General features: G+C 49.2%; 1 protein-coding gene and 1 pseudogene across 3 annotated transcripts in view; one reads left to right on the forward strand and one right to left on the reverse strand.

Moving 5' to 3' along the window:
• Positions 1-10,085, forward strand: part of POLE (DNA polymerase epsilon, catalytic subunit) — a 75,431-nt gene that overhangs the window by 19,971 nt on the left and 45,375 nt on the right. For all 3 annotated transcript variants that reach the window (XM_021710096.1, XM_008053341.1, XM_008053342.2), the window contains 5 exons: positions 1,783-1,931; positions 2,707-2,799; positions 2,887-3,031; positions 7,005-7,162; positions 7,511-7,706. In XM_021710096.1, the coding sequence (XP_021565771.1) occupies positions 1,783-1,931; positions 2,707-2,799; positions 2,887-3,031; positions 7,005-7,162; positions 7,511-7,706 (741 nt within the window). The remainder of the gene's footprint in view (positions 1-1,782; positions 1,932-2,706; positions 2,800-2,886; positions 3,032-7,004; positions 7,163-7,510; positions 7,707-10,085) is intronic.
• On the reverse strand, positions 5,608-6,075 carry LOC110595224 (annotated as a pseudogene).

Here is a 10,085-nt window from a genome sequence, read left to right on the forward strand (position 1 = left end):
GCCTCAGCCTTCCGAGTAGCCGGAATTACAGGCATGTACTACCATGCCCGGCTGATTTTTTGATTTATTGTAGAGATAAGGTCTCGCTGCCCAGTTGGGTCTCGAACCCGCGGGCTCAGGCAATCCACTCACCTCAGCCTCCCAAAGGCGCGGGATTACAGGCTGAGCCACCGAGCCCGGCGAGAAAATATTTTTAATGAAAAAAAAAAAAAGAATTGCTGAATCATATGATAATTCTGTGTTTAACTTCTTAAGGAACTGCCATGCCATCTCACTTTATTTTATTCAAGCAATTACTAAATTACTTTTCTTTCATTTCCCTCATCAAGTGTAATGACTGTGTTCTGGTTCTTCAGTCTAATGAATTTCCTGATACATAATAGGCACTCAGTAAATATCTTAGTGAAGTTTTTTTTGTTCTTTTTTGTTCTTTTTTTTTGAGTTGGAGTCTCACTCTGTCGCCCAGACAGGAGTGCAGTGGCCGCTCCCAGCCACCGCAGCCTCGACCTGCTGGGCGCTGGCGATCCTTCCACCTCAGCCTTCCAAGTAGCTGGTACTACAGGCACGCGCTACCACACCTGGCTAATTTTTTTTGATTTACTGTAGAGATGAGGTCTCGCCAAGTTGCCCAGGCGGGTCTCACACCCGCGGGCTCAGGCAATTCACTCACCTCAGCCTCCCAAAGCACGGGATTTGCAGGCTGAGCCACCGAGCCGACCTTTTGGTCTTTAAATAACAAGCCTTGCAGACATCTATGGCCATAACCCCCAGGTGCGCCCAATCTCATCTAAATACCAAGCCTTTAAAAACATTTTTGTGTTGGGTGGGGATTTGCTGCCATGTTTATGGTCTTCTCTGCACTTTCTTATGGAGTGTTTTTACCTGGGACCTCCTTAGTAGCTTTTGTCTATGTCAGAAACAGACAAACTTGGCTTCTGTAAGTCTTGGTTTCCCTGAGTCTGGCAGAAGCAGACAAACTTTGGTCTCACGACGATCGATCGAGTCACTGAAACCCGCAGTATGGTACTCCAAGCCCACCCCATGGCACCTGTCAGCTAAGACTCACCTCGTCATATAGGGCATCTGTGGTTCTTTGGATCAGCCCTGTTTCCTTCCACCATAACAGTCTGTCATGACATGGGAAATGGGGAGGGACCTGCCAGCATGAGCTTCATTGCTCTCGGGGAAGCTCAGCCTCTCCTTTGAGGCTCTCAGCATCTCGAGAAGTACAGCCTGTCTGAGCTTGAGGGCTGGTGTCACTGTGGCCTCCGGACCTCTCAGCTGACACCAGGCACTAGGTGCTATTAGGTGGATTCCCATGTCCACTCCGGGCCAGCCTTGTAATCTAAAGCAGATTCTTTTTTTTAATTTTTTTGAGTCGGGGTCTCATTCAAACTGGGGTGCAATGGCACACTCATGGCTCACTGTAGCCTCAAACTCACACCTCACTGTAGCCTCGAGCTCCTGGGCTCAGACAGTCCTCCTGCCTCAGCCTCCCACGTAGTTGGGACTACAGGTACATGCCACCACACCTGGCTAATTGTTTTTTTTGTTTTGTTTTGATTTGGTTTGGTTTTTGTAGAGAGGCAATCTTGCCATGTTGTCTAGGCTGGTCTTGAACTCCTGGGCTCAAGCAGTCCTCCCACCTCGGCCTCTCAGAGAACTGGAATGACAGGCGTGAGCTGCTGTGCCCAGCCAGATGCAGATTCTGTAGTTTCAGTCATGCTTTGTGAGATGTGAGATGGGGGAATCTGAGGCTCTGCGTGTTGGTGTTGTTTCCAGGTGTGGAAAAAGAAGCTGGCGGCAGCCATGGAGGCAGGCGACGCAACAGAGATTAGGCGCTGCAGGAACATGGCGGTGCTATACGACTCTCTGCAACTGGCCCACAAGTGCATCCTCAATTCCTTCTATGGATATGTCATGCGCAAGGGGTGTGTGGCCAACGGGAGCATTGAGGGCTTTTGCGGGGATTGGGGTATCGGCCCCTGTGGGCTTTGGGCGTGGCCGGTGGTGGCTGGTGGGGGTGACGGGTGAGTGGGCTGGGAGGGAGAGGGAGCTAGGCCACGCTGGTGTTGAGGGTCCGGGCGTCCACGAGACACGAGTGCCGCAGGACACTGAACTGACTGTGGCTGAAGACAAGACTCGGTTTTGAGCACGTTTGTGTCACTCACTGTCTTCACTCTGGGGATGTGGCGAGTGGGCGATGATGTGCAAGGGGTCTGCGGAGGGATGGCTTGAGGGGCCTAGAGCTGGCATGGGGAGGATGAGGGTGGGGCTGTGGAGAACAGGGCTGCGACCTGGGCAAGAGGAGGTCAGGGCTGGCCGGGACAGAGGGCGTCCAGGCCTTGAGTTTCCTCGGAGAAGCCAGTGGTGAGAATGGGGTGTGGAAGGTGGTTTGAAGAGAGTAGAGAAGGACGAGATGAGCCTGGGGTGATTTGAGAGTCTTGCTGAGACTGAAGTTCTGAGCTGATGCAATGGCAGCACACTGTACCCTTCCGGAACTTTCCTGAACCAGGCCAGGCACCCTGAAGGAGGAACAGGGAGTGTCCTCCAGGCAGAGCCAAATTCTGCCTTAGTTCTGTCCTGCTTCAAGCAATCTTGGCTGCTTTCCTGCCCCCCTCCGGTCTCTCCTGTCCTCCCCCACTCCCTCCGGAAGGAGCCGTACCAGGCACCAGTCTCGCCAATGCAGGCTATGGCTCTTCCCAGGGCCCGCTGGTACTCCATGGAGATGGCCGGTATCGTCTGCTTCACTGGGGCCAACATAATCACGCAGGCACGGGAGCTGATCGAGCAGATCGGGTGAGTGCCAAGGGCAGCTGCAGGGCACAGAGTGGTGAGGGTGGGAGGTAGAGCGGAATCCACTGCCTCCCTTCTCTCTCTCTGAAGGAGGCCCTTGGAACTGGACACAGATGGGATATGGTGTGTCCTGCCGAACAGCTTCCCAGAAAACGTCGTTCTTACTACGACCAATGTGAAGAAGCCCAAGGTGACCATCTCCTACCCAGGGGCCATGCTGAACATCATGGTCAAGGTGAGTGGGTCTCCAGCAAGAGGAGGAGGTGTCTGGCCCTGAGCTGCAGCCAGGCCTGGCACCAACGCTGTGGTGGGCTCAGGAGGTGATGCAGATTCTCTCAAACCTTAGCACACGGTTCCTTTCCTGGCATCCAGCACCCTTGTCTGACCGTTTACATTGTTTTTTTGTAGCCTGACACTCGGTGTTCAAAGTACTGAGCAAGTTCCACTCTTTTTTTCTTCAGCACAGTACTCAGATTTTTTTGCTTTTTTTTAACTTGTGATTTTATTAAACTTATAGACACTTATGAAAATAGTCCAGCTGGGCGTGGTGGTGGCTCATGCCTGTAATCCCAGCACTTCGGGAGACAGAGGCAAGAGGATTGCCTGAGCCCGGGGTTTGAGACCAGCCTGGGCAACATAGCAAGACTTCATCTCTACAATAAATAATTTTTAAAAAATTAGCTAGGTGTGGTGGCACACGCCTATAGTTCCAGCTACTTGGAAGGCTAATGCAGAAGGATCTCCTGAGCCCAGCAGGTTGAGGCTGCAGCGGCAATGAGTGTGCCACTGCACTCTAGCCTGGGTGACAGATTGAGAGTCCGACTCAAAACAAACAAAAAAATAATCCAGGGAACTTCACAATACCCAGCAGCCTGCTTTTCCTAATGTTGATTTCTTGCGTGAACCACAATATGACCGTCAGAACTAAGAAACTCACACCGACACCCCCTGTAATGGAGCTACAGGCTTCACTTGGACTTCTTGTCTTCCTACTACTGCCCTTCATCTGTCCCAGGACCCCAGACAGAGCCATGCGGCACCAGGTTGTCCTGTCCTAGTCCCTTGAGTCCGAGGGTGCCACGGTCTTTCCTTATGTCATGACCTCACACTTTGGTGGCTACTGGTCAGGCATTTTGTTGACTGTCACTAGATTTGGGATTGTGTGTTGTTTCTCATTGTCAGACTGAGGTTATCTAGGTTTTTTTTTTGCAAAACACCACAGGGGTGATGCCCTCCCATCACATTCTCTCTGGTACCGCCTGTCAGGTTTGTGGTGTGGGGGAGGGACATCTGCAGATGCTGTGGAGACGCACCTGTGTCCCTCCACACGCTGTTCCTCAGTCAAACGTCCCCATCCGAGGCTTCCCTGGAAGAAGGACTTAAGAGTGTCCTAGAACTTCCACAGTAATTAGCAAGTGCCACGGAGGAGACACCTGGAGAGTGTGCAGGTGCCCATTTGCTCCTGAAGCTTTCGCCACTAATTTTAGTCCTCAGTGTGGCTCTTGCCTGCGGCAGTTGTCACTGGGATGTTCCCTGTGGTGGTTTTTTTCCTCTAGGGTGATTTTCTGTTTCACCCATTCCTTCTACTTTTCTTGACTCCATTCTGTAAGGGAGAATTATCATCCCTTACTCCCACTTTTTCTCTTGCTTATTTAGATCCTCCCGGATTCATGGATATTTATTATGTCTGAGGTTTCACTTTAGTACCACCCTGATGTGCTTTGCTGCTGAGTGTGTTCCCCTTGAGCTGCTAGGTGCTTCTTTCCATTTGCCACCTGTTTCTGGGACACGCCCTATTCTGGCGTTTGGTTTTGTTTTTGGAGCACGTTCCTACTTGCTGGTACTATGAGATGCTCCAGCCTTGTGTCCAGCCTAGAGTCAGCCAGTTCTCCAAGGAGCTGGCTTCCTGTTATTGGAGATTGGTGTAAAGAGCCAAGATGGGGCACTAACTGTGCTCTTTTCTCATGGGGGTGTCGTAGCTTCTAGTCACTTACAGTGGATGGGGCTAGGAGATGTGTGTATAATGACCCATGCACATAGAGCTGCATTCTGTATCTGCATGTATGCTTTTAATTAATTAATTAATTAATTTTTTGAGTCAGATTCTCACTCTGTTGTCCAAGCTGGAGTGCTGTGGCACGCTCATAGCCACCGCAGCCTGGACCTTCCACCTCAGGCTTCCAAGTAGGTGGAACTACAGGTACACACTACCACATCCGGCTTATTTTATTATTAGTCTAATTTATTTATTTATTTTATTTTTTTGAGTTGGAGTCTCACTCTGTCATCCAGGCTGGAGTACAGTGGCGTGCTCACCACCACTACAGCCTCGACCTGCTGGATTCAGGTGATCCTTCTACTTCAGCTTTCCGAGCTGCTGGAACTACAGTCGTGTGCTACCACGCCCAGCTAATTTTTTGATTTATTGTAGTGATGAGGTCTCACCAAGTTGCCTGGGCTGCTCTCGAACCCATGGACTTGGGCAATCCTCTCACCTTGGCCTCCCAAAGTGTTGAGATTATAGGCGTGAGCCACTGTGTCTGGCCTGCATGTATGTTTTTATTTTATTATTATTATTTTTATTTCTTAAGTAATATGTGGCCTTTTTCTAACCAGAGTATATTTATTGTACATTAAGCAATCATACATCTTTCAGCAAGAAAAACACTACATCTGAATGGTAAAGACATTATACAATGAGTTAGGACACAACTAAAATTTAGCTTATTTTCTGGAGAAGGGGACACCACACTACCATTCAATGAAGACAAGCATTTTTATGATCCAGAGATCTTTTATTTTTGACACCCATTAAGCCATGAATTCATAGGGAATAGGTTCCAGAAGCTCGGGCTCCTTTCCGTTCTCACAAAGTGTGCTTCTCTGGGTGGAGCAGGCTGGCGCTTCAGCTGAACCCACGTGCCTTTCTCCTTGGCTTCCTTCCTTTTCTGGTCATTTTCCTTATTGCATTTCAGGAAGCTATCTCGACTCTTCGAGTGCTTAATATGTTCAATATGCACATTAATTCTCTTGGCAAGAATCTCGCCCTTGACTTGTTTGTTAACAACAATGCCAACAGCATGCTGGGTGACATTGTAGACTCTTCCTGTCTTGCCATGGTAACATTTGTGGGGCATTCCTTTCTGAACAGTACCCATTCCCTTGATGTCTACGAAATCACCTTTTTTATGTGGCCAAAGGAACAACTCCATGTTTTCTGAATGGCCTGGAGTACATGGACCGCGTGCCCCTCCTCCTTCCCTTTGTGTTTGTCATTTTGGCGAATGACTGGAAGATGGCGCTTCCACTGCATGTATGTTTTTAAACACATGTGACATGAGTCTGTGCTTCAGTCTAGTCCCCTTTGGTGACTTCTTTCTCCTGCAGTGATAAACCTGCCTCTAATTCTGTCAGTATATTTATTTGTGCAACCCTAGCACACACGTGAGAAAGTTTCAGAATTTCTTTTTTTTTTTTCTGGTATAAACTTTTTCTTTTTAATTTGAAAGATATAGGGTACAATTCAGGGTTAAATATATTAATATTCATTTTACAGGAACCCTTGTTGTTGAGGCATGTCCCCGAACCCTTCCCCCCCACCGTAGTTTCAGAATTTCTAGGAGAGTTGTGCCCCTGTGAAAAATAAATCCACCAGCCATAGGACAGATACTTTTGTCTGTAGGTTTATACTGTCCAGTCAAAGTCAAACCAGGGCAGCTGCTCCTCCCCACACTTCCACGTGGTTCTGTTGATAACACTGATGGGTTTGTTTGTCCCAGTCTGTATGCCACTGGGGCTCCTCAACACCCTGGTGTTAGATGATTTTTAGTTTGCATACTGTGAAGTTCACTCCGTAGCATACAGCTCTGTGGGTTTTGAGAGATGCATAACGTCTCATGTACCACCACAGAGTAGCACAGAAGAGCTCCAGCCCCTTTGTCAGCAGACCCTCGCCCACCCTGAAACCCTAGCAACTTCAAGTGTGCTTTTGGTGCTATCATTTTGCTTTTTTCAAAATGTCATGTAAGTGGGTCTGGCTTCTTGGACTCAGCAAAACACACTTGAGTTTTGCCACGTTGTTGCTGCTGGGTTGTGCTGGTTAAGCAGAAGAGCCTCACCTTGCTGATCTGTCTGATCTCGGAGGGCACCAGGTGGCCTCCAGGCTTGGGCTGTTACGAGTGAAGCGGCCCCCTCCTCTTGTTTCTCAGGAAGGCTTCACCAACGACCAGTACCAGGAGCTGGCTGAGCCGTCCTCACTCACCTATGTCACCCGCTCAGAGAACAGCATCTTTTTTGAGGTTGATGGACCCTACCTTGCCATGATCCTTCCAGCCTCCAAGGAAGAAGGCAAGAAACTGAAGAAGAGGTGGGAATCTCACAGCCTTGGTGCTTCAGAAAGAAAATGGATCGAGATGCATCAGATTTGACAACACAGTCAGACAAAGGAACCGGGAGCGGGTTGGGGACAGGCCTGAGTTCTTTCTTTGGTCTTGGTTCAGTTTGCAGCATCTTTGTTTACAACCGTGTGTTCTGGCTCTGGGCTGGGGCACTGCAGTCATTTTCATTTTTGAAAAGCATCCACCTGAGGGCGAAGGAATGCCTGTTGGATGATAGGCAGAGCATCCGAGAGGGAAGAAGAGGGTAGAGGGGAATGACAAGCAGCCATTGGTGCCCATCACCCTGTTTTCACCAGTCTACTTGCCTTTTTTTCTAGATATGCTGTGTTCAATGAAGACGGCTCCCTGGCTGAGCTCAAAGGCTTTGAGGTCAAACGCCGTGGGGAGCTGCAGCTGATTAAGATCTTCCAATCCTCAGTGTTTGAGGCCTTCCTCAAAGGCAGCACGCTAGAAGAGGTGTATGGCTCTGTAGCCAAGGTGGCCGACTACTGGCTGGATGTGCTATACAGCAGGGTAAGGGCCCACCTTGCCTCCTCACTGACTCTGAGGGACAGAGGACCCTGCAGGAAGTTCTCCCTGCCTGGGCTCCCGGAGACCAAGGTGATATGAACTTGGGACCAGTTCTGATGAAATCCCAAGACTCCCTAAGCACCACTGCCCCTCAGAGTTTCTCCTCAGTTTGTTTGTTTGTTTGTTTGTTTGTTTGTTTGTTTGTTTGTTTGTTTTGAGCTGTGGTCTCACTTTGTTGCCTAGGCTGGAGTGCAGTGGCGTGATCACAGCTCACTGCAACCTCGACCTCCTGGGCTTGAGCAATCCTTCTGCCTCAGCCTCCCAGGTAGCTGGGACTACAGGCGTGTGCCACCACGCCTGGCTAATTTTTTTTATTTTTTATTTGTGTAGATATGAAGTTTTGTTATATTACCTAGACTGGTCTTGAACTCCTGGGCTCAAGCGATCCTTCTACCTCAGCCTTCCAAGTAGGTGGAAACACAGATGCACACCACCACGCCTGGCTAATTTTTTGATTTATTATAGAGACAAGTTCTTGCCAAGTAGCTTAGTTTGGTTTCAAACCCATGAGCTCAAGCAGTCCTCTCACCTCAGCCTCCCAAAGTGTTGGGATTATAGGTGTGAGCCACCGTACCCAGCAGAAACATTTTTTTTGTTTTTTTTTTGTTTTTTGTTTTTTTGAGTTGGAGTCTCACTCCGTCACCCAGACTGGAGTGCAGTGGCCGCTCCCGGCCACCGCAGCCTCGACCTGCTGGGCTCCTGTGATTCTTCCGCCTCAGCCTTCCAAGTGGCTGGAACTACAGGTGCACGCTACCGCGCCCGGCTAATTTTTTGATGTATTGTAGAGATGAGGTCTCGCCAAGTTGCCCAGGCGGATCTCGAACCCGCGGGCTCAGGCAATCCACTCACCTCAGCCTCCCAAAGCGCAGGATTACAGGCTGAGCCACCGAGCCCAGCTGTGTTTTCGTTTTATATAGCGCAGGTCCACTCATCAAAGTGGGCACAGTGGCAGTCACACAGAACAGTTTTCCCCTACTATTTTGGCATCAGGGACTGGTTTTGTGGAAGATAAGTTCTCCACAGACTAGTTGGGGGTTGGTTTAGGGATGATTAAAGTGCATAATACTTACTGGGCACTTTATTTCTATTATTATTACATTTAAATACATACTGAAGTAATTATGCAGTGCACCAAAATAAAAAAGATGTGGATGGAAGTGGTAAGTAAAATGGGTGGGGCCACACACAGACCAAAATAAGTATGGGAGTCTGACTTGAAGCTTGCCTGTAGATGCAGCTGTACAGTTGAAGCGTGTCAACTCCCACTCACTGAGAGGGTTTTGATGTAGTCTACAAGCAATTGACTTTTTTTTTTTTTTTTTTTTTTAGTTTTTGTTGTTTTTTTTTTTTTTTTTGAGTCCGAGTCTCACTCTGTCACCCAGGCTGGAATACAGTGGCACGCTCACGGCCACCGCAGCCTCGGCCAACTGGGCTCAGGTGATCTTCAGCCTCAACCTTCCAAGTAGCTGGAATCACAGGCATGTGCCACCATGCCCGGCTAATTTTTTGATTTAGTGTAGAGATGAGGTCTCACCATGTTGCTCAAGCTGGACTCGAATCCCTGAGTGTAGGCAATCCTTCTCTCTTCTGCCTCCCAAAGTGCTGGGATTATAGGCTTAAGCCACCACACCTGGCCCCAATTGATTTAAGGTTTCTGTGCAGTCATACCTCACTGCTGATGTTAACCTGTATTTGCAGCTGCTCCCCAGTGCTAGTGTCACCACCTCAGATCATCAGGCATTAGATTCTCTTAAGGAGTGCTCAACTTAGATCCCTTGCAGACGCAGTTCACGACAGGGTTCACGCCTATGATGCCGCCACCGCTCTGACAGAAGGCGAAGCTCAGGTGGTCATGCAAGCGATGGGGAGCAACTGTAAATATAGATGAAGCTACACTTGCTCACCTGCTGCTCACCTCCTGCTGTGCGGCCTGGTTCCTAACCAGTCTGTGGCCTGGTGGTTGGGGACCCCTGACAGAACGTCCATGAGCCAAGCAGCATACAGGGCCCTGTAATCAGAGACACCTGTACAAAGACAGCTCCTGTTGGGATGTAGACACCACATACTGTGGACTTCCACTGGTCTCTGCTGGGTCCAGCTGCTCTCTGGGCCAGGGTTTCTCTCTTGCCTTCTGGCTTCTCTGTCACCGTCTTTTTCTTCCTTCAGAAGAATAATGAAGAAAAATTTCTTCTTGTCTTATGTGGAGCATGCGCCTTGCTGTCCTGCATCCTTGGTGCTGATCGCTCAGTGAACCATCTTGACATCCTGTGTACAGTTTAATAAGATAAAAGCTAGGGTTCTCTCTCTCTCTCTCTCCCCCTC

This window comes from Carlito syrichta, unplaced genomic scaffold, assembly GCF_000164805.1.
Source record: "Carlito syrichta isolate Samal-C Ts95f unplaced genomic scaffold, Tarsius_syrichta-2.0.1 Scaffold288080, whole genome shotgun sequence".
NCBI classification, from domain to species: Eukaryota; Metazoa; Chordata; class Mammalia; order Primates; family Tarsiidae; genus Carlito; species Carlito syrichta.